This window comes from Rhincodon typus, chromosome 41 (genome assembly GCF_021869965.1).
Source record: "Rhincodon typus isolate 14 chromosome 41, sRhiTyp1.1, whole genome shotgun sequence".
In the NCBI taxonomy this organism is placed as follows: Eukaryota; Metazoa; Chordata; class Chondrichthyes; order Orectolobiformes; family Rhincodontidae; genus Rhincodon; species Rhincodon typus.
Window position 1 is genome coordinate 11,462,680 of NC_063372.1, and position 24,950 is coordinate 11,487,629.

At 40.6% G+C, this 24,950-nt stretch overlaps 2 protein-coding genes across 8 annotated transcripts in view; one reads left to right on the forward strand and one right to left on the reverse strand.

The window, feature by feature from the left end:
• Nucleotides 1–2,260: 2,260 nt before the first annotated feature.
• Nucleotides 2,261–11,510, forward strand: ormdl2 (ORMDL sphingolipid biosynthesis regulator 2). Of its 4 annotated transcripts, XM_048619000.1 has the most exons (5): nt 2,336–2,390; nt 5,187–5,343; nt 5,645–5,826; nt 10,254–10,405; nt 11,082–11,510. In XM_048619000.1, exons 3-5 carry the CDS (start codon nt 5,653–5,655, stop codon nt 11,215–11,217), a joined length of 462 nt encoding a protein of 153 aa, XP_048474957.1. In that variant the 5' UTR covers nt 2,336–2,390; nt 5,187–5,343; nt 5,645–5,652; the 3' UTR covers nt 11,218–11,510. The 4 variants fall into 4 exon arrangements, with proteins under 4 accessions (XP_020379137.1, XP_020379138.1, XP_048474957.1 ...); XM_020523548.2 differs by lacking the exon at nt 5,187–5,343 and having other exon boundaries at nt 2,261–2,390; XM_020523549.2 differs by lacking the exon at nt 5,187–5,343 and having other exon boundaries at nt 2,290–2,390; nt 5,642–5,826.
• A 3,465-nt stretch (nt 11,511–14,975) lies between these two features.
• Nucleotides 14,976–24,950, reverse strand: part of dnajc14 (DnaJ (Hsp40) homolog, subfamily C, member 14) — a 248,787-nt gene continuing 238,812 nt past the window's right edge. For all 4 annotated transcript variants that reach the window (XM_048618996.1, XM_048618997.1, XM_048618994.1 and 1 more), the window contains one exon: nt 14,976–18,335. In XM_048618996.1, the coding sequence (XP_048474953.1) occupies nt 18,125–18,335 (211 nt within the window). In that variant the 3' untranslated portion in view covers nt 14,976–18,124. The remainder of the gene's footprint in view (nt 18,336–24,950) is intronic.

Consider the following 24,950-nt stretch of genomic DNA (forward strand, 5'->3'; position numbering starts at 1 on the left):
ACTTGGAAGCCATTGGTGGCTTCTAGCAAGGCAGTAAGGATTTGGATTTGTCAAACACCATTGAAGGGGAAAATATGAACTGTGGCTCAGTGGGTCACACTCTCACCTTGGAGTCAGGAGGCTATGGGTTCAGTGCTGAGGGACTAGGCACTATCGGAGGGTCAGTGCTGAGGGAGCAGATGCTGTTGAAGGGTCAGTGTTGAGGGAGTGCTGCACTGTTGGATGGTCGGTGCTGAGGGAGCAGGCACTGCCAGACGATTGGTGCTGAGGGCATGTCACACTGTCAAAGATGCTGTCCTTTTGATAAGATGTTGAAAGGAGACCCCTTCTGCCCTCTCAGGTAGATGTAATGATTCCATGACACATTTTTCAACGAAGCCCGGGGGCCTTGTCCCGATGTCCTGGCCAATATTTATCCTTCAATTGACATCACTAAAACATTAACTGGTCATCATCACATTGATATTTGTTGAGGGGGGCAGTTGTTTGCTGAGCACAAATTGGCCGCTTTTTTTCTTACATTACGACAATTATTACATTTTAATAGTATTTCATTTATTTCAAAGTGCTTTGGAATATCCCGGGAAAGGTTCTGTGGAAATGGAAATGCAGTTTTTCTAAGCTACCATTATGAGTCTACAGGCACAAGATCTGTTTGATGGTTGCTGGTGGAGGTGGAGATGCATGAAGCAGGTGTGAGGAGAATTGCCCTTTAATCCTCTCCTATATGAGCATCACTGTAGGTTAGTGTTGCAGCATATACACAAGGAAGTAGCGGCAAGTTTAAGAGCTGAGCTTAGCAACACTCTCAGGGGTAGCCCTGTGCTGTGTGATAGCCAGAGCTCTGCATCCAGTTCTCTAAGAACCATTGTCAGAGACTCAGGCCAGAACCTGTAGATCTGGTTGCTGGCAACCAACCAAACAATAATGAAGGGTCTAGGCCCGAAACGTCAGCCTTCCTGCTCCTCTGATGCTGCTTGGCCTGCTGTGTTCATCCAGCTCTACACCTTGTTATCTCAGATTCTCCAGCATCTGCAGTTCCTACTATCTTTTAAACAATAATGCAGTTGTTCCTCATCTTAACGCATTGCCAAACAATGGGGGAGAACATCCAACTTGCTCAAGTGTTCACATTGGGTGTAGTTGCTTTCCGTGTAGTTAGTTAATTGGTGCCTTTAAAACCAAGAAACATCCCAAGATATCTCACAGCAACATTGCCAAAAAATGTATACTGAGCCAAAGAAAGATTTACTGGGAGGGTCATTAAAAAGTTGAATGGGGTAGGTAAAGGTGCATCTTAGGGTAAGGAGTAGAAAGCCAGAGAGGTTTCAGGAGGGAGCTGTAGAGCTTGTGACCTCTTGGCTGCTGACGGCAATGGTAGAATGATGGAAAGTGTGAGATACTCAAGAAGCCAGAATTAGAGACTGGGGATGAGGTGTTGTCGCTGCTGGTGAGTTAGAAATTGGGTAGCCTTGCAGGGATTGAAGCATGACGATGAGAAACATGATGGAATTGAGTTGGCAGGATTTGAAATATTTTGTTTTAGTGCATTTTCCACCAAGATTGCACCCCTCTGACCCCATTCTGTGTCCAATTGTGGTCTGGATAAAATGTGCCAATCCTAAGGTGGCCCTGGTAAGTGAGAGCTCAGATTTCCACTCCCTGCATTAAGTTGGCACTACAACTACCTGGTACCATATTGGCAGAAACGACACTGAAATAAACTTTCTGAAAAATAAACTTGATTTTCACATTTGAGACAACATAAAAATGGAAACTCTAAGGGCTCTTGTGGTGGTGGCCCTACCTCTGAGCCAGAAGATAGAGGTTCAGGTCTCACCTGTCTCAGAGGTGTGTCACAGCATGTGTGAACAAATTGATTAAAAGTAGCTACAGTGGGTATCCCCAATTTAAACAGCTTAGTTATATTCAGAATATCCTCAGAAAATATCTTGAATGGCTGCCGTAGAACATAAAAAAGTTTTTTTTTGTGCGGGACAATGGTCATGCTCCAACCTCTGAGCCAGGGGGCCTGCTTTCAAGTCCATCTGCTCCAGACATGTGTAATAACATCTTTAAGCAAGTTGAATAGGAAATATCTCTACAAATGGAAACTACGAATTACCCATTTAAACGAGAGGTGGACGACAATTTAGTTACCCTGCGTATTTTTTGTCGGCTAATTCTCCACCCCGCCGCCTTGGTTGGTTTTTAGGAGCTGGCGTGCAACCTATTGTGATAGTCCCTGTTCCTTGTGATTGACGTTACAGACAGCCAATCACAGAGTGAATGCAACCTGATCAGCCAAACAACAGCTCAGTAAAGCAGACTCGGTGGTGACAAGTTAGGTTGAGCGGAGGCGGTCTTCCTGTTCGCAGTTAAAGGAGCTGGTGAGTGAAAGGAATTGTTATTTATTTTTGGTTGGGTTTAAAATGCTTTGAAGATATAATTCCCATTTTTTTTAAAGAAGGGTAGATAAATTAAGTGTTAACATGTCCCTTTTAACCGCCTTTGCGTTTAAGGGGCGCTGTCTTCAGGACCTGTCTTCCGAAAAACCAGCCAATTCCATCATCGCCCTTTTCTGAGTATCTTGTTTAATTTTTTTTTACAACAAGTCATGAAACATTTTTGAAAATACTTGGTCCTCGCTAGCCACCGATTTCAACTTTGGTAGGATTTTTTTTCTGGCAGATGATGCACTTTGCCTGTTGTTAGTGGTTTTAAAGGGATCATTTACCTATTACATAAAATGCTAAACGTTTATTTTAAAGTTGATCCAGAATAATTTGTTATAATGTCAAACACAAGTCACATTATTAATGCTTTCAACACTATTCATCTCTTGGCTTGGTCAATTCGCCAGAGTACCTGACCCCTTCTTGCAAGGAGCAAGTCCATAAAACTTGAATGAAGGTTGTTAGGAGTCAAGAATATGGAATCCCAAATACATCTAGGGAAAGATCAAACAAATGAAATAAAAACACATATTGTTAAGTCAGAGTACTGCCGTTGCTTGTTCAACTATGGAATCACTTCCAGATTTAGCTGGGTGAAATTCGCTGGGCTGATATTTGAGTCTTCAGTAATGCCCTCAGTTATTGTGGAGCTGGTTGGCTCAGGTATTACTCTTATGAATCTGACATGCAGGCCATTAATTTCATTGCTGATGAAATTATTTGGATCTTTATCTCCCCAAGAGATCTACCTGTTCCTCCTCTGAGGAAGTTACAATTTCAAATAAATGAGAACTTGTTAGCCACTTTTACACCGCTTAAAGAGTGATTGGCCTAGTCTAACTCTTACCACCGTGCAGCTGATTTTACTGCTTCTCCACATGCAGGTGGTCAAATGCCTAAATTTCACCAGTGAATTTCCAAAATAAGCTAATTCAACGATACATCTACTGTTAGGTGTAATTCCATAATTGGGCAGCATTTGCTGGACAGTCTTGCGAGCACTCCAAGTTACAAACCAATTTAAGATAATCAGTCTGGCTCATAACGTGGCTCATCTAGAATTGTTGGAAGCAACATACATTTATTGACAGGGTGCAGAGCTGGATGAACACAGCAGGCTAAGCAGCATCATAGGAGCAGAAAGGCTGACGTTTCGGGCCTAGACCCTTTTCTCTGCAAACAAAAGGAATCTGTTCAAGCTTTGCGCCTTTTTTGAATTACCCGGGAGCTCGGGGAGCCTTGAGTTCACAGTTGCTTTCTCCATGGCAGTGCCTTGGCCAATCAGAATATTTTGCCAACCAAGCCACACCCATTCCTTCTGTGGTATAAGTTATTGCAATTGTTTGAAATTTGTCCTGTTAAGTGCAAGACCAAAAGTTTCAACACTTCATCAATGAAATTTGCTGAAAAGGGAGATATCACCTTGATCTAACTGTGGAGTCTATGAATTTAGTGGGTTGTCTGTTTATTTTAGACAACTTGTTTCTATATAGTGCCTTTTAATATGATAAAATGCCCTGAGGTGTTTCATGGGCAATTATCTGAGAAAAAAATTGAAATAAGAAGTAGGGCAGATGACCAGTAACTTGGTTAACCAGGTAGGCTGGAAGGGATGATTTAAGTTGGAGCAAAAGTTTCAAGGAAGTAATTCCAGAACTTAGGGCCAAGGCAAGTGGAGGGTGATGGGTGTCAGTTAGGATATAAGCAGCAAAGCTTTAGTTGAGCTCAGGTTTGTAGAATTAGAATTAGAATTAGAATTAGGTTTTATTATCATGTTTATTCAAGTACAGGGATACAGGAGTACAATGAAAAGTTTACAATGTCACAATTCATGGCGCCATCTTAGGTACAAAGTGCCTAGGTACAAAATTTTAGGTAAAAAGTAGAAAAATAAAGAAATAAGTTAAAAGTTCAATATTACAGTTCTCGTCAGTATAAAGTAGTATATAGGAAATAAAGTTAAAAGTTCCAAATTACAGTCCTTCTTTAGCCTGGGGCTTGCAGTCGCTCCACACTGGGCTTTCCCTGTGAGGACTCAATCTCTCTACCACACTGGGTAGAAGGTTGGAACTTAAGCACTTACGTAAGGTTTACATAAGGTAAATTGTTTGGGATCCATACCTTTTAACTGCATTTTTCCTGACACGGCCTGTCATTCCCTGTCCCCTAACATTAGCCATCTTCTGCATAATTGCAGCACAGATCACAACAGGAAAATGCCCAGCTTCAAACTTTGTCACAAATAGGAAGTACATTGTCACCTTGATAAAAAGCTGCACCAACTATTTTATGCTGTACCATGTGACACAAATTATGGCAGGATGTATAAGACCCATTTAAATGACAAGATGGTGGAAAACGTGGGGCAGTCCTGCCAATGGCGCAATAGAGCTGGCAAAATGCGCAAATAGCACAAATGCACCAGCAGGGCAATTTCATCCTGAATGTGGCAGTTTTGCATTGTCTGGAATGAGACTGCCAAGTTTATTTTGCACTGGACATAGACTTGAATCTTTTGGCATCTCCTCACCTCAGTGTGGTTGCAATCAGAGATCCACCACAAGGCCATGTTGGTGAAGCTCAAGTATGTCCACAGCCTTGGTTTCTCCTCTCCTCACTGACCCATGATCGAGGAGTTGGGCGTATGGTGCAGGGAGAGGAGCATTGCACTGTCAGAGGTGCTGCCTTTCAGATGAAACATTAAACTGAGATTCCTGCCTATCCTGTCAGGTGGACGTTGGAGATTCCACTGGCACTATTTTGAAGAAGAGCGGGAAGAGTTTTCCCTCGTATCCTGGAACCGTCATTCTCCTTCAACAAACATCATTATCAGAAACAGACTTAATAGTTATTCAATCTCATTGCTGTTGGTGGAATTTTGTGTGAGGTGAGCAAATTGACTGGTCAGATAAGCGAAAGGCTCAACTTGCTGTTCATGTATGTCAATTTTGCATTAAAAATCTTTAGAAGGAATGCAGGTACTGGCTTTGGATAGAATCTGAGCGGTAACATAACTCACCCATTGCGCAATAATTGAAAAACCATGTTTGACTTTTACTGTTACTGTTTTGGCATAAACTTTTATCGGTTCACTTTACCCGATTGTGCAGATAGATGCCAGCAGCTGAGTGAAGGACAGAGCATGAGGACCACTTTCCTTTTTTGAACTTTCCCCTTCTTTAAAGTAGGAGACAGGATGAATGTTGGTGTCGCTCACAGTGAGGTTAATCCAAACACCCGGATAATGAACAGCCGGGGAATCTGGCTGGCCTACCTCATTTTAGTCGGAATTCTCCACGTCGTCCTGCTGAGCATTCCATTCTTCAGCATTCCTGTGGTGTGGACTCTTACTCATGTCATCCATAACTCGGTGAGTCACAGTGAATGGGTTGGGGCAAAAATTCACGCGGGCAATGTTAAAGGGATGCTACTGCAGTTGTGGTGTAAAAATTGAACGTTGGCACCTCTGAGTTACAGATGAGTGGCAAGTGCTAGGAAGCCATCTGATCACTGTTCATTGATCCCTGGTGGAATGTACAAGTATGTGTTGTTATAATCCCAGTTGATGGTATTCTTGCACAATTCAAATCACAATGTGAAACCTGGTTTGATAGGTCATAAAATTAATTTTGCAGTTGGTTACCATGGTAGTTAGTCACTGAATATATTCACAAAAAGATGTGAATGTTCTTTAACAAAACAACACAAACTTATACACAAAACAAAACAATCCAGATCAACAGTTTAGAACAATCTTTATTTTGTTTTGCTGATTATGTTTCAATCCTTCTCCCCAGCATTATCCTTTACAGATACTCAATCCCACTGAAGTGTCACTCCTATCTTAACTTTTTAATTTCTTACTTAATTGACTCTTTCCAGTTTTGATGGCACAGACACTTCTTTCCAGTTCTGATGATGACCTGGATTCCTTTTCAGCTCTGATGGCATAGAAATTCTTTTCCAGTGTTGACAGCTTGAAAACTTTGACACAGACTCTCACATCTCAGAATCATCTCGAAACTAAATCCTTCTGGTAGGGTTATATTGTACTGAAAACCTGGTTCTTCTGAAATGAAACCTGATTTTGAACTTAACTCTGAGTAATAGTCTATATGTTGTTACGTGTCAAATGGGGTACCATGCTGGAAGTCAAGCCCTGTTATTCCTGGAATTGTCACTAAAGTTAAAAATTTGATCAAAGCATACAAAGTCCCCGATTTATGTGTCAGATAGACCCAGACTAACAGAAAAGATGGCCCGGGCTTCTGTACTGAACAAGAACTACTATTTATTACAAATAAATAGATTCTAACCATTGGTAAACAACTATGAACTGTTGACATTTAGCTCTACTAGTTAATTCTCTAATGCATTTCTAGAACACCCTATGCATTTGCGGACAGACAAAAAATTTGGTGTTATGGGTAGAGGAGAAAAAAAGGGAAGCATTTCGTGGCCCCAGTCCACAGGGTTCGCTGAGATGATACTTTTGCTTGCCAGGATTTCCTCTTCAATTTTTTTTCTCTGCAGATTTTTTTCACTGTTTTGCAGGTGGCATAGACTACTGTTATATTAACTGTAAAGTCTATGGTTACCAGTTAAAGGCCACAGCTTACAGCAACTAATGGGAGAAAATAGCTGGCTTTCTTCAAACTTCAGGTATTTTACAGGAGAGTAAGGCACAACATTACCCTTACTGCAGTCGAAGGCTACTGTCAGTATTGTTCATTCAGCTACCCAGGAGCCAATCAGATAGGCCATCAACCTGACAACAACTATGTCACGTGTAATCAGTCACAACTCTATAAACCAATCAGCAATATGTTGATAGCCAAATCAGACTTTGTACACACCTCCTGATCCTGCCCGTCTACAAATAGTCTCCCTCCACTGTTTGGATAAAGCAGCAGTGTAAACACGACCTACTTGCTTTTAAACAGTGTGGAAATTCCTTCCACAATCCTTGGTTTTAAACAGTCATTTCCCCATTTCCACAATCAAAAGTACAGAAAAATAGAAAAATATGAAATTTGCATGCATCCACCCTTATAAGATGAAATGTGATTTCAAAAATGCATTTTATCAGAAGATATGTGATACACAAACAGCAAAACATGAGAATCTTATCCTTTCATCCCCCCCCCCCCGTGTGCACACATACACGTACACGCACGCACACACTTGTAGCATTTCTTAAACCTTTAACTTCTTCCATCATTTTACACCCAGGTCAATGCATCCTCTGTGACTGGCTGATCTTAAAATGTGATCTAAGGCAGTTAGTGCAAATATATCGTTCGACTGTAGAGGCTCAGCTGAGCCCCAACCTGTCCTCAACCACTTGGATCCTGGGTCTTTTACAGTTGAGCCTGCAGTTGGTGCTGAACCCAGTCATCCAATGAGCAAAGCTGCAACTCCCCTTGTTTACTTTTTAGTTTTGCTGTACAGCTTATTCCCAAAATAACCAAAACAGAAAACAGCCAAACCCCATCATGGGGTGGGGAGGCTTATATTTATCCTTCACCATGAGACAGAGATTCCAAGTGTTCAATTGTATTTGACAGGATGTGAAAAACTCAGTTTATTATGCATTCAGGAAATCACAGGGGCAGTGTTGGAAAAGCACACAGTGAGAGTATCAAGGTAAAGTGTCGATGAATTCACTGCTATTGCCAGAAGTTTCACTAGCTGAAAATTCTTAAATGTAACTAAGCAGATCCTTGTTGTTCAAGAACCTCTTTTTTTTTTTTTATGTATCATTTTATTTCCAAAGTAAATTCTTCTTCTTTGGACTTGCATCTACCATTTGAAAATTTCATTGATGGGATGTGAGCATTGCTGACAAAGGCAAACATATATTGCTCCTCCTTAGTTGTTCTGGTAACATTGAGCCGCTTTCTTGAACCATTGTAGTGCACACAGAACTACCCTACTCCCTGAAGTCTGTATTTGTGTCTAAAAGGGGCAACTGTCTGCTTTTAATGTTCTCTTTATTGTGCCCCTTCTGTCCAAGCTAGGAGACAGTGCAAATGACACTGAAGTGTTTCTGTCTTCAGCACAGCTGAGATTGCAAATAGTACAGATAATCCGTATCTTTCTGTCACTGTTTGATGCAAGAGCAGTGATTATCGTGGCACTGATGATTTAAGAGGTTTGCTTTTATTTTGGTAAGGAGGGGTATTTTAGACATTGCCAACTCCAGCTTCACAGACCAAGTTTCTGTTGGACTGATCCGAACTGCCCACTCATGACTAGTCTGTTGAACCTGAGTACAGGTGACCAGAGTTAATGCGCCTTTAATTGTTACACATTCGTTTCTGAGATCAATTGTAAGGATTAATATATTCTCAGTAGTTAACATTTAGTAAAAACTAAAATTCTAGAGATTCTTATTCAGTCAGTGAACTAATGCAATATGTTTTTATGATGTTGTACTTGGCTGTTAACTGTTTGAAACTGTTTAAAATTTTCATTGCAATTAGTCCATGGTCCAGGACTTTCTAGCCTAAAGCCCATATTTTTAACCATGAGATCTTCATATGAAAGATACTTATATAAACTATTTGGATGAGAATATAGGAAGCATGGTTAGTAATTTTGTGGATGACACCAAATTTGTTGGTATAGTAGACAGTGAAGAAGGTAATCTAGGATTATAAAGGGATCTTGATCAATTAGGCCAATGAGCTGAGGAGTGTAAGATGGAGTTTAATTTAGATAAATGCGAGGTGTTATTTTGGTAAGAAAGTTAGGGGCTCAGAAGCAAAAACCGAAATTGCTGGAAAAGCTCAGCAGGTCTGGCAGCATCTGTGGAGAGAAATCAGAGTTAACGTTTTGGGTCGAATGATCCTTCCTAAGAAGAGTTTTTGTTTATGATTTACAGCATCTGCAGTTCTTCACCTAGGGGTTCAGGTATGTAGTTCCTTGAAAGTTGTATCACAGGCAGACAGGATGGTAAAGAAGGTGTTTGGCATGCTTGCCTTCATTGCATACTCCACTGAGTATAGGAGCTGGGATGTCATGTTGCAGTTGTACAGGCTGTTGGTAAGGCCACTTTTCGAGTACTGTGTACAGTTCTGGTTGCCCTTCTATAGGAAGGATATTATTAAATTGGCGAGGGTGTAGAAAAGATTTACAAGGATGTTACTGGGACTGGAGGGTTTGAGTTATAGGGAGAGGCTTGATAGGTTGGGACTTTTTTCACTGGAGCATGGGAGGTTGAGGTGTGACCTCATAGAGGCTTATAAACTCATGAGGGGCATAGATAAGGTGAACAGCAAAGGTCTTTTCCCTAGAATAGGGGAGTTCAAAACTAGAGGACATAGGTTTAAGGTGAGAGGAGAAAAATTTTAAAGCGACCTGAGGGGCAACCTTTTCACACAGGGTGGTTCGTATGGTGAATGAACTGCCAGAGGAAGTGGTAGATGCAGGTTACAGTTACAGCATTTAAAAGATGTTTTGATAGGTACATGAATAGGAAAGGTTTAGAGGCATATGGCCCAAATTCAGGCAAATAGAACTAGTTTAGTTTGGGAAACTCAGTTGGCATGAACAAGTTGGACCGAAGAGTCATAGAGCACGGGAACAGACCCTATGTTGCATGTAGATCTTTAATTCCTTCAACAACAGAAACGTGAAAAAGATGGTGACAGACATGTGGACTCCAGCTGTGTAATCCTTGGGTTGCTCTGAGGTATTTTCATAAATGCTGACAGCCTCCTCTCTGAACACATAGATGGCAAATGGTAAGGGTTCTAGTCAGCACCCAGTGATATCCCAAGTTTCTGTTTGTAGGCAATGTATTGGTTTTTGCACACGGTTAAAGGAACACCATTTGAAACTCCAGACCAGGGTAAGGCACGATTACTTACACATTGGGAGCAAATGGATTATGGGATCCAGTTTACGTCTTCACGCAAGTTTCTCACCATCACTCCAATAATTCTGTAAGTCCTTCTTCTGTTTTCAGTACAACTGCTTTAATTGTTATAACAAATACGAAATCTGGGTCTTTATCGTGGCAGGAGAGGGAGAAAAAATTAACTTCAAGGTATTGGAGATGTCAGCCATGTGTTGGAGGATTGCACTCTTGCCTTTGAGTCATAATGTTGACGGGCATTAGCACAAAAACCAAATCTGACGCTTCCACTGGAATGCTGCACTACTGGAGTCTCAAAGTTGGAGGTAGTGCCACATTGTCAGAGGGGCAATATCATGGGAGTGCTGCACTGGCAGAAGGGCAATGCTGAGCTAGTGCTGCAATGTCAAGGGACAGAGGAGCCAGAGGTGAGTGGTTTTTTAAAAAAACAGGTAGATGAGGAGACTACTTTTTTTAAATACAGTGAACCATCTGGAACGTGTTGTTTGAAAGGGCACTGGAAGTAGATTCAGTAGTAACTTTTGAAAGGGATTTGGATATATACTTGAAAAGAAAAAAATATAGTGCTTTGTTACTCTGCCCCTCTAACAGTATGGCACTGGGAATATAGCAGGGAGAAAATAGGACTGAACAAAAAAGCTGGCACAGGCACAACAGGACACGTCTACCTCCTGTGCTGTGTAACTCTACCAATTAGCGTTTATAAGTGATAAACAATCGTTAAAGCTCTGTTTTCCTTCCAGGTATATGCTAGCAAGTTTCTACACTAAATATAACGTTGTTCATTTCCTGGTGAACACCACATCTTTGCTCACCGCACTCATTCCCAAACTCCCACAGCTGCATGGTGTCCGAATCTTTGGCATCAACAAGTATTGAATGGGTGCATGACCTCTGGGTGAATGCTGAAAGGTGATGCTGCCAGTAGCTCCAAACAACCTCAGAAAGGGACCAGCATGAGCAATGCGCACAATGTACTGAGACAATGGCTGATGAAGGAACTGCTGGCACTACCTCTTGAAACATCAACTGTTTTTCTTACTTGTGCAAGTGAAAGACTTTGTATGTATGAGTTTACTCCTGTGTATAAGCTGCTCATGTATAATTTTGTACTTTTTTTTTCTCCTTCTTTGCATTATATGTATACAATTAAAAGAGATTTACGTCAATAAGGGTTTGGAAGAGTGTTTGTGTATCTGAGGTAAAAGATTTAGAAAAGATTCACAAAACTTAGCAACTCTGCTCCCACCTCCATTGCCTCGTAGACCCCACCCAACTGATTGCTTCCTCTGCCATAATGGCACTTACTTTACTATCTGTAACTATGGCAGAGCTGCTGTTTGATCTTACTTGACCTCTCCTTGCAATCTTCTCTGGAACTCTCACTGAGCTGGGAGTCAGTCCTATTCCTTTATCTTGCACTTCTGCAAAGTAGTTATGCCGTTGCAGTAGTGTAGCTTTTATACAGTGTATAAAAGGGGTTGCATACAGTAATGTGACAGCGAGGGGTTCACAAGCCTGGTGTTGCTTTATATCGTAGCCCTTTCCATAAAGTGCTTGACTTTTAACACTACGTACAGTAGTATTCAAATTTCAACATCTCAACTCGTACTTAACTCAATTATTCACATTCCAAAGGTGAAAAAGCCCAGTGTTGAGCCCACCTGCATCTTATAAACTACTGATCCAAGGATTAATCAAATTCTTGTTTAGAGCTGTTTAAAAGGAGTTAATGCGAATACAATCTTGACTGGATTCCTAATCTACGTGTCCACAAGTTCAGCATGAGGTCTCAAGAATGGAAAAGTTTTGCTACTTATGAAATGAAATTGTTACATGCACTCTTTTATTACTGCTGGAACTGGAACTAGAAACTGAATTAATGCTGTTCCCATTATGGATTGACAAATGTCTGGAAGCACGAAGCAATGCAACAGTGAACTGAAATTGTTCAATTACTTTATCTTGAGGCACTGAACTACCGTTTTCTAATGTGTAGTGGATCACTTAATCTACTTAACAGAAATAAACTGTTCATTCAGTTTAACATTACTTGCAGTTATCAGTTAACCAAGCTGTCAGTTGCAGCTTGGTAGATAGCAATGTTTACTTGGAAGTTAAAAGGTATGGGTTCCAATCCTACTCCAGAAACTGGAGCACAAATAGCTAGACTGAAGTTCTAATGCTCAAAATTCCTGATGCCATCTTTCGGATAAAAGAATAAACCAAGTTCCAATCTGACCACCAAGGTGGGTGAAGATCCTTCGATTTTTTTTTTTTTTTGTTTTTTTGTTTTTTCAAACAAAAAGTGTCCTCTCCCAAACTCTGGGCAACACTCATCCCTCAGCCAGTATCAGTAAACCGATTACATCGCCATTATCACATTGTTGTTTGTTGGATCTTGCTGTGCAGTGACACCCACAAATTTCAAAAGCACTTCAGGCTATCTGAAGGTCGTGAAAGTTGGACTGTAAATACACTTTTACAAAATAAAGAACTCAATTGGACTTGTGTTTGAAGATCCCATGTTAAAGACCCACTCCAGGCTTTAAACGTGTGGTCACAGTTCAGTCACTCTGTTCAGTCACAAGGGGAGTACTGCATTGTTGGATCTCCAGTACTACGAATGAGATATTGAATTGTAGTCTGTTCTGATGAATATCATCTCAGATCACTACTGAACAAGAACTAGGGAGTTCTCCTGGTCATCATTCCTTGCTCAGTCAACACCAGATGGATTAACTACACACTGTTGCCTGTGGAATATTGCTGTGCAAATATTAGAAATTAGAATAATAAAACAAATGTGCTGAGGTACTAAATGTAGTGTTAGAACACTGTCCTTACATTTCCAGGCTTTGGGCTTAAAACCGTCCTGCACAGATTAAATGGATGTTTTAAATGAAATTCCTACATCCTTTTTTTAATCAGACTATGCCTAACGTGCACACATTCACAGTGCAAAAACTTGGCAAAATTTGAAATTTTACTCAGCAGAAACATAAAGAAAATAATTTGAGGCAAATCTACTTTGAAAATAAAAAACGCAAAGTGCTGCAAATATTTCACCAGTTCAAAACCAACTGAAGGCGCATTTCAAAAGAAGCTAAATACTATGGATGCTGGAAATCTAAACTAAAAACAGAGAGTTGGAGAAACTCAGCTGATCTGGCAGCATCTATGGAGAGAGAAACAGAGTGAATGTTTTCGAGTCCAGTATGATTCAACTTTGTAACTAAAGGTATAATTCAGCTGGGATTTTTACTCATACTGTATTTATCCTTCTGGGATTATTAAACAGAGAAAGGGATTTCAGATAATGATCTGGCTAGGAGGGTGAATAGTTGTTAATGGGGACTGTTAGTGATTAACAATAGGTAGTGTGTTATGGCAGGCTATGTGATAACAAGGCCTGCTGTATGGGGTAGGGGGTTAGGCCACGGGAGAATTTAGGCCCTAAAATTATTGAACTCGATATTGAGTCCGGAGGGCTGCAGGGGCCCATGTGGACAACGAAGTGTTGTTCTTCCAGCTTATGCTGGGCTTCGCTGGAATGTTGCAGCAAGCCAAAGACAGAGATGTTGGCCAGGGAACAGGTTGGCATGTTAAAGTAGCAGGCAACAGGTAGCTCAGGGTCTTTTTTGCGAGCAGAATATAGATGTTCTGCGAAGCGGTTACCCAGTCTACACTTCGTTTCCCCAATGTAGAGGAGACCACATTGTGAGCAGTGAATGCAGTAGACTAGATTCTGGTGAAATTTTACTTTATCTGGAAGGTATGTGGAATGGAATCCTGACAAAGTAGTCATTTACATGCATTACGGTGTCCATTGGCATCCTCACTAGGAAATTATAAATCACCATAGCAGGCATGTGTCTTTAACAACTTTTTGTATCTCTTCTCGATTACTCAAATATCTGACAACCTAATTGTTGGTTTGCCAGATTAAACCAAAGCCTCATATACCCTCTCAGATGGGCATAATAGTGCCAAGAGATTTTTTTGGAAGACCATGGGTTCTTCCTGGCTATCAACATCTATATAACTGCTGTTTTTGGGAGCTTATTATGTACGAATTGGCTGCTGTTTTACCTAAATTACACCAGTTACTACACTTGGACAGTCAGGAGCTTTTTCCCAGGGTGGAACAGTCAGTTACTAGGGGCCACAGGTTTAAGGTGTGAGGGGCAAGGTTTGAATGTGATGTATGAGGCAGGTTTTTTTTACACAGAAGGTGGTGGGTGCCTGGAACTCACTGCTGCGTGAGGTAGTGGAAGCAGATACAATAGTGACTTTTAAAGGGCGTCTTGACAAATACATGAATAGGATGGGAATAGAGGGATATGGTCCCCAGAAGGGTAGGGGGGGTTTTAGTTGTGACGGGCAGCATGTCGGTGCAGGCTTGGAGGGCCGAAGGGCCTGTTCCTGTGCTGTAATTTTCTTTGTTCTTTGTACTTCAAAGTATTTCAATAGCTGTAAAGTTCTTTGGAACAGCCTGTGATCATGAAAGTAGTATAGAAAGGCAAGTTCCTTACTGTAAAACAGTGGAGGGTAAGGCATAATTGGGATCTAAAGATACAAAATTCTTAATACCATTTTAAAAATACACTCCATTAGAGAAAAAGTCTACACTTTGGTAATGCAATCTGCATTTTATTTTCACTCTTGAAAAGGTTCTGGCCAACAAGAGATTGTGTTGGGATCTACAGCCTTTTCAAATCAAATAAACAAAGGTCCAATCTGTGAACCCACCAAATTACACAGCTTTAAATTTGTCGATTGTCACCTAAAAATTAGCTCTGTAACTTCAACAATGCTCACAGGTAATGGTCAGCAGAACCTTGTGAATAACAACTTACAAACTTCTACATCAAACAATCTGGTCATAAATGTCAACAATTTTAAATTACCTGTTCAACCTTAAATATCTTAGTTCATCTAAAAGGGGCAACCTATTGTCAAAAAAATCAGGGTCAGAAACAAAATGAGTGATTTTAGACTTCATAAAATGAAATTAAAACAGAAATGCTGGAAACACAGCATGGCAGGCAGCATTTGTGGACAGCACAAGAGTTAATGCTTTAGGTTGTTGACCCTCTAGCAGATGTTTACAAAATTCCTCCCAATATAATTCTCTTATTAAATTCTTTGCCACAACTGACAACACCACAGTGAAATGTGCCTTTGGCAACAGACACACCATTTTATTCTTGGAATGCCACAGATTGATTTATTTGTACAGGCACCATTAAGGTGCTTGAGAAAAGTTGGGGGGATTGTCATCAGGAAGCACTTTTAAGATTGCTGTGCAATTTTCATGTTATGTGACTTCAAGCTACACAATCCTGACTTTCAACATGCCTTTGTAAGCCGTTTACAGCCAAAAGAATGTTGCCCCCTCCTCCAAAATGGACTATAGAAAGAAGGAAGCAAAAGGGAAAAGTAGAGTAAAAGATTTTAAGTGTAAAACATTAAAGTTTAGTTAGGATTTAAAAAGTAAAACTAAGTGTATAGTAAACGTTTTGGTTTTTTTTAGCAAAAGCATTTAATATCATGTCAATATTAATTACAAGTCTATTCCTGATGCATGGATAGATTTCATTGTACTAGCATTTGTTTCACTTAATTTAGAATCATAGCAGTGTGCAAGAACTATCTGATTAATAATAAAGTTATAATTATTGTTTCAATGCACTTATTCAAGTACAATTCCCAAACTCCAAGGACTGTCCCCTCCCTGATCTCCACCATACCAAATTACCACCTGTTTTTGGAACCCTCCCAACCAAATTCATCTTTACTACAAAGTATACTGTTCTGCTTTTTTTAAGCCTTTCTTCATCCCAGCTCTACATTAACCATCCTCCTCTTCACCTCCATGTTCATTAGCACCTCTCCCATTCAACAACAGCCCATCTCCTTCAACACTATAACCTTTCCTCAAACCCCTCCAATTAGCACCTTTTCTCAAATCATTCCCCTTTAAAGATCCTCACAATGCTGTCTCACAGTTACACTCGCACCTCCTTATTCTACTTCCAATATAGATTCTGCTTTGCCCATGACACTGAGACTGCACCTGTCAAAAGTTCAAAATAATGTGTGACAATAGCCATGACGATACTCAAACACATGCCTCCTTCGAGTACAACTCTCCAAATTTATCATTATGTTAAATGGGCTTTCTGTAGTTTGAACAGAGTGTTTGAGACACTGATTGAGACCATCTTTTGAAACTCAGGATGTTCAGATACACAATCAACTGGCTCCAATGCAGATATCTCAGTTCACCAGATTATTCAATTATCACAGGGTGGTAATTTAGCATCACAGGCATACTGCACATATGAAACTGGGAAATTCTGAACACAGGCATTAAGGTGGGGTCATCTCATATGCAAGTTATTGTGGAAAGCAGGACTGTAGCTCACTCTGTGGAACACACACCTGCTCTCGTGGGCTGCCTGTACTGTCTTCTTCAATCCCAGTCCTGTCCCTCGTTTAAGCAGTGCCAGAAAGGTGAACAGTAAGCATGCATTTAAATCAAATGTTCTACTGACTGGGAACTGATAGGATGTTGTATGTGGTTCATAGACTTTGTTTGCCAAACACTAGTCATTTTATAGGTGGGCACCTTTTGTAAAATTTCACAAGCTTTTAACACCTCTCACTGTTAATTAGAGAATTTTTGGCTTGATTCCCAGAGAAAGGTGGTTAAATCTTCAAGTACTGATAAAGGTTTACAGTGCGGAATTGAAATTTTACCTATAAATGTCCACGTCAGTCCCAGCCGTGGAGCTATGAACACAGATGATGCTAAGATTACTTTGTATTCCTGGACTGAATTAAAGCCAGTGTTAATATTGAGTATCTCATTTGTGTTGCAAGGCATTTCATACTCATGGTGTTCCAATTATAGAAAGATTTCTATACACATCCATAAAACATATTACTCTTGTTACTGATCAGTATGTGTTTCATTACCGTGTAAGACAATATTATCTTTGTAGAAGATTGAGGTACACAGAACAGGCGTGAGAAGAGAATGAAAGGCAAGATGTTAAAGGTAGGGTACACAGCCAGCAAAGGACTAAAAAGGAGCACAAGTCAATCTTTCTTTTTATGGTAAAGTTATTAACCAAAGGTTCTTATTTTCTGTTTATAAGATTGTGTATGATTTCTGCAGCACAGTAAATTTTTAAAACTTACAATTTCTTTTGTATCTGATCTCCCAAACCACAATAAATGTGCTCAATTTTACACTCTTAACGAATTATTTTCTAGTCTCTTCCTTTGTGTGTAAAAGTGCTCTGTCTTCTGGTGGAAATTAGGCCATCAGACAAACGTACTGTTTTACTCCATTCTTTCTGCAGTGCAGAATTTTCCCCATTAAAAATGATTAGGAGAACTTAAGAACTCAGGAGAAGTTAGAGACCACCAGAACCACCCTCCACCTCCCCCAAAAGGAAAAAATAACATTTGAAGTGAATAAAGCATTTTTAAGAAGTCACCTATTGGGTTATATTCATTCTGTTGAAACCAGAAATTAATTTGTTGCTATTTAATTCAAGTTAAAAAGTAAAGTCCTCAAGATCACCTTAGTTGCTATTGTACATTCAAATTAAAATGTTAAAAACAAGGTACAGTCCAAATGTATTCATACAATTCAATAAAAGAGGGCTTTTATTTGCCTTTGCTCTACTCTAGAATCATGGTTGTCCTTCAGTCAGGTTGCCATTAAGCTGACTGAGGTGATCGCTGAGGTTTGTTTTTGCACTTTTAAGGCTCAGCGTGGGAATGTTCGTCGCACCTTCTTCCTGCGCTTTTGCTTTGTTTCGGTTCTTTGTGCAGCCTCTGCTTTGGGCTGACTATTAGGCCTTGGCTGCGGAGGGCTAAAGAAGCTCCCATTCACTGTTTGAGATCCAGCACCCCGGAAAATCTTGCTGAAGAAATCTTGGAGGTCAGTGGGAGGACTTGGGCCGTTCTCGGAACTAGCTCTAAACAAGAGGGAGACAAGAGGTATTACAATCCATGTTTCTTTTTTCCCCTCCCCCTCTCCAAATAGCAGCAACCATCCTGATTTGGAAATATATTTGTAAACATCCTCAACTAGCAGTCTGCTAGATTCACTTCAAGAAATTCTCACGTGGAGGGCAGTTGTGTCACATGTAAATTCTTTGGCCTGGACAGACAGACATCAATGCTGTTGTTGACCTGACTGTTAAAAAGGTAGCATGAGAGGAGTTTGAGCTTAATTTTTTTTAATGCCCTCCTTATGGGCAGCATTTTGTCATTCACCGACCTTTGCAGGAGCATAGGTAAGACAGACAGTGCCCATTCCCTCCACTTGTGGTTAGTGAAAAAATTAGTGTGGCTTTTTATTAACAAAGAGAACTATACTCTATTAGTAATCTGAGAGCTTGGAACACGACCTGTCCAGATTGCTATCTGAATAATATGACTTTTACAGACCACAGAGATTCACACAAGTTTTTTCTCAACTATTATTAGAATAAACTCTACACAATTTGCACCTCCAGTAAGGTACAACTGTTTAAAAAAGATAAATTCAACTCATAGGTGTGCTTTGCAATTAAATTTGTATTACCCAATGTGTCATGCTCCACTGAACCACTCAAAACATGACTATTGTGTGTAGCCATGATGCTAGCACCTTTGTAACTTGACATCAGGATTTTCCTAGATGGTTCTGGAGGTAACTGCACATCAGTAGGTTCCAGCTTTGATCCTTAGTATGTACCATGTCAGCAGATCTCAATAATATAGGTAGAATAGCTTCAGCTCCTCTAGGCCAAGAGAAAACAACTATAAAAAGACACGTTCTCACTTCTGATCACATTCCAATGAAGCCTGCCAGCAAGTGTCCATGTGATCTGTCTAATGCCCTTGCTGTCCAATAGTTGAGTAACACAAGCGAAGAGCACACATGGAACTATACCTAAGTAACAGTGGGTGTTTTCAAGAGTGGAGAGAAAACAAAATTAGATGGTGGTCAGGGTGGGGGTTTGTTATTTACATACTAAAAACATTAAACGGTATGAGATATAAACCAAGCAAGATTTGTTGCTACATGACCCAATTCCATGTTGTGAAATTATTGGGTTGCTTTATGCTCTAGGATAATATCAATAGCGAATGTACTGACTCTCTCAGGTAACTTAGGCAGGAAAGTTTTTTTAATTAATTCAGGAGACCTGGGCTTCATCGAGTTGGCCAGTATTTCGTGGCCATCCCTAGGTGCCTTTGAGAAAGCAGTGGTGAGTTGCCTTCTTGAACTGCTGCAGTCCATTTGGTGCAGGGCCACTCACAATATTGTTAGGGAAGCAGTACCGGGATTCTGATCCAGCGATGCTAAAGATGCAGTGACATATTTCCAAGTCAGGATGGTGAGTTGCTCAGAGTGGAATATTCAGGTGATGGTGTTCCCATGCATCTACTGCACTAGTCCTTCTAGATAGAAGTGGTCATGCGTTTGCAAGGTGCTGTCTAGAAAACCCTGATGAAGTTCTTCATGAACGAACTAACCTAAAACTTGCATAATTGAAAGAAAAGAAAATCAGTCCTTTGGCAAGAGATTTTCTGAAGAAGGGTCTCGACCCGAAACATCAGATTTCCTGCTCCTCTGATGCTGCTTGGCCTGCTGTGTTCATCCAGCTCTACACCGTGTTATCTCTTTGGCAAGAGCAATTTGCTTTAAGTTATTCTGAGAATACCTGAACTGAGAAATTAGTGAAGTTGTCTGAACCCGCTCTTTGCAACAGTCCGCAGAAAGAGCAAAGCGTTTATGTGCATTTTATTGCCCACATTATTGCCTATCCAGGGAGATTTTTAAAAAGTATCCATTCTTAAGATGTGGGCACTGACAAGAGGCCCATCTCTAGTTGCTCAAGATGGGAGCTTTTGAAATGATGCAAATATACAGGCTGCTTAGCCACTGCAGAAGACAGGTAAGAGTTAACCATGTTGGCATTGGTCTTGGGTAAAGTTGCAGGTGTCCTTCCCTAAAAAACAATAATGAGGCCATTTGGGTATTAAAGGCAACTGGAGAGCAATTGCAGAGCTTCAAGACAGCAGCAAGAGGCAGCAGAGAATAAATTGAGGCAGAGGTTCTGGGACCCAGCACTTTAGCTTCAAGATAGCAGAGAGACGATACAGCAGATGATAAAATGAGGCCCAGGCCTGGGGCTACAGCTTCTAGAGAACATCCAACTGGGGGAAAAAAAAATTAAGCAACAACACAGAGATGGTGGGTTGATTGGTTTACGAGTAACTGTTGTTTGGGACTGTGTATATATGATTACTTACCTACAACCATTACAACTATTAGTAATTGTAAGATCTTTATCTGCATTGGTGAAATTTACAATTCCCAATCAGTTAAGTACTGCCAGTAATATTTATTAATTAACACAAGAAATCTGGCAGTGCAGATGATGTGCTGTGACTGCAGGCTGCTGGAACTTCTGGATGCCAGCATGATTAAGGATAAATCCATCTGCAGCTACAGGAACATCAGTTCAGAGTCATTAGGCTGAATTCTGAACCACAGACATTGTACATCAGGGAGGGGAAATCACCTGAATACTTTATTCCAGGAGGCAATCACACCCCCCTTAGGATTTGGCCAATGATCAGGGACAGGAAAGCGTGACTGAGAGTGATGAAGGCAAGGAATGCAGGAGCCTTGACTTTGGCAATTGTCCAACATGTTTGAGGTCAGACGTTTCACCACAAAAACAAGCCAGCTCGGTGAGCAAGTCAACAACCTCACCCACAACCCGAGCTACAAATCTGTGCTAAAACTTTAAATGTTTGAGGTCATTTCAGCTCGTTTGGATGAAAGTGTAGGTTTCAGGGTAGATGATCTAACTGACAAAAGTACCACAAATACAGGAAGCCATTCAAGTACGAAGAGCAAAAAGGAATGTAGCAGTAGAAGGAGGGAGATTGACATTTTTCTTTCTTCTCACTCACTGACCCGGCCAGCATTTATTGCCCATCCTTAGTTGCCCTTGAGGTGATGATGGTGGTGAGCTGCCTTCTTGAAACACTGCAGTCTGTATGCTGGAAGCAGACCCACAGTATTGTTCAGGAGTTCCAGGATTTTGACCCAGCAACACTGAAGTAATGGCAATATATTTCCAAGTCAGTACAAGGAGTGGTTTGGAGGGGAACTTGGAGATGGTAGTGTTCCCATGTACCTGCTGCCCATGGCCTTCTAGATGGTAGCGATTGTGGGTTTGGAAGGTGCTGTCTAAGGATTTTTGGTGAATTTCTGCAGTGGATCAACACTGAATGTCAGTGTTGGAGGGAGTGGATGTTTGTGGATATGGTACTGATCAAGTGGGCTGCTTTGTCTTGGATGGTGTCATGCTTTTTGGATGTTGATGAAACTCCAGACAAGTGGGGAGTATTCCATCATACTCCTGACTTATGCCTTCTAGATGGTAGATATGCTTTTGTGGAGTCAGGCGGTGAGTTACTCATTGCCATATTCCTAGCCTCTGATTTTCTTTTGAGGCCACTATTTATATGGTTAGTCCAGTTGAGTTTCTGGTCAATAGTAAGCCCCAGGATGTTGATAGCAGGGGATTCACTGATGGTAATGCCACTGAATGTCAAGGGGTAATTGTTGGATTCTCTCTTGCTGGAAATGGTCATTCCCTGGCATTTGTGTGGCATGAATGTTACTTTCCCCATGTAAGCCCAAGCCTGGATATTGTCCAAGTGCACCAAGACCTGGACGTGGACTGCTGCAATATCCAAGGAGTCACAAATGGTGCTAAACATTGTGCAATCATCAGCGAACATCCCCACTTCTGATTTTATGATAGAGGGAATGTCATTAAATAATACAGCTGAAGAGGTTGGCCAAGGACATGACTCTGAGGAACTCCTACAGAGATGCCTTGGAGCTGTGATGACTGATCTCTAATACTCACAACGACCTTCCCTTGTGCCAGATATGATTCCAACCAGTGGAGCGTTTTCCCTGATTCCCACTGACTCCAGTTTTGCTTGGCTCCTTGATGCCACATTCAGTCAAATGCAGCCTTTCATTTTACCTCTGGAATTCAGCTCTTTTGTCCATGTTTGAACCAAGGCTATAATAAAGTCAGGAGATGAGTGGCCCTGATTGATGCCAGGTTTGGGTTCTATCAGGTTATTGGTGAACAAGTGCTGCTTAATAGCACAGTCGCTCACTGCAGCAAAGTGGGCAAATCCAGACAGCTGTGCTATGTGTCCAGTACCCAGATTCAGGATATCTGCTCTGGGTTGGAGAAGAACTCGCAATGGGAAGCGAAGGATCCAGTTGTCAAGGCACATAGGTAGACCTAGGAAAGAGGTTCTGCTGAGGGAGTATGAGAAGGTAGGCACTAAATTACTCAAAAGGACAATAATAATGTTATCTCAGACAATAACATTACTGAGCTATGTTTAAATTCATATATCAGGCAAAAGAGAGTAATGACTGTTTGGCTCAAAGTGTTATGTGGGAGAAGTGGTTTCCAGTGGGACACTGGCACCAGTATTGGAGAAAGTGGGATGTATCTTGTTGGGTACGCCTGAACTGTGTTGGGACTGATATACACATAACTAAGGAAGTAGAGAGGGTTTTAAACTTGGATAGTCATAGTTAATCAAAAAGGTAGAGTTGAAGCAGGAGAGCAAAGTAGTAACATGTTAAATAAAAGGTCAGAGAATGGCTGGAAGAGACAGAGAGAATAAATTGAATACATTAACAGTTGGGACTAGATGTTAGAAAGATAACAAAAGACAAAACTAAAGGCTCTGAATCTGAATCTGAAATTAATTGATAGCACACAATGGAATAAATAAATATGATAGCCATTAGAGAGACGTGGCTGCAGAATGACAAGGAGTGGTTCCTGAATATTGAGGGATATGAGACATTCAAGAAAAATAGGAAGCTCGGTAAAGGTGGAGGGGTAGCACTGTTAATCAGTGCAGTAATTTGTGCAGTAGTTAAGAGATGATCTTGATTCAGGAAATCAGGATGTCAAACTGATTTGGGTGGAGATGAGGAATATGTTACTAGTGGACATTGTCCTACATTGTGGTTATTAGACCAAGTATACAAGTATACTGGGTGCTTGTGATAAAGGGACGGCAATAATCATGGGTGACTTTAATCTATATATTACTGGAAATATTGGATTGGCAATGGTAGCCTGGGTGAGAAGTGCATAGAATGCTTCTGAGTTAGTTTCTTAGAACAGCATATTTGGAACCAACCAGACAGCAGGTTATGTTGGACTTGTATTGTATAATGACTTCAGAGTTAAGCAGCCTCTAGGCAGTTGCAGCCACTATGGGATTGTATCTTACGTCCTGTTTGAAAGGGAGAAGAGTGGGTCTAAGATTAGTATTTCAAATTTAAATAAAGGCCACTATATAGACACGAGAGCTGAGCTACCAAAATGAAATGCAATACTAGGTTTGGAGATAGATCAACAGAAAAAACTGCGGCCGCCAATTAAGGCGATATTTTAAAATACTGAGAATAAGTATATTTCTACTATGAAGAAAAATTTGAAAGGGAGGACCCACCACCCATGGTTAATTAAGAGTGTTATGGAAAGCATCAACTTAACAAAAAAAGCAGACAACTGCGCAAAGATGAGTGGCAAGCTGGATGATTGGTCAGAATATAAAGAATGGCAGAGAATGGCTAAAAGATTAATCAGGAAGAAGAAATTAGAGCAGGACAGGAAATGTAAAAAATAGATCGCAAGAATTTCTACATGTATTTACAAAGGAAAAGAATAAATAAAATGAGTGTTGGTCCTCTAATAAGTGAGAATGGAGAGTTAAATAGCAGATTAGAAGGCAATAGTGAATGAAATGAACAAATATTTTGCTTCTGTTTTCACTAAAGAGGATACAAAATTCATCCCAGTAATAGCTATAAATCAGGAGGTGGAAAGAAAAGAGGAACTTGGTAAAATTGCAATCACCAGGGAAGCATCACAGAGCAAACTGATGGAGCTGCAAGCTGACAAGTTCCCCAGGTCCTGATGGACTTCATCTTAGGGGTTTTAAGAGGTGGCTAATAATGCAGTAGATACATTGGTGCTAATTTTCCAAAATTGGAGATATTCTGGAAAGGTTCCATCAGACTTAAAAGTAGCATACATATGTCCCCTCCATTTAAGGGAGGGAAGCAGAAAACAGGAAACTATAGGCCAGTTAGCTTGATGACTATTGTGACAAAGGTGTCAGAAATGATCGTTAAGGAGGTCATAGCTGGACACTCAGAAGAAGGTGGTTATTGGGAAGAGTCAACATGGTTTTGTAAAAGGGAAATTATGTTTAACCAATTTATCGGAGTTCTCTGAAGGAGTACCATCTAGTGTGGACAGGAGGGCAGTGTATTGACGTACTGTATTTTGATTTCCAGAAGGCATGTGACAAAGTACCACACAAAAAGATATTGCATAAAGTAGAAGAACAAAGTGCAAGGGATAACATATTAACAAGCACAGAAGATTGGCGTCGTGCAGAGATTTGTGCTGGGGCCTCAAGTTTTTACAATCGATACAGGACATTGGTGAGACCACATCTTGAAT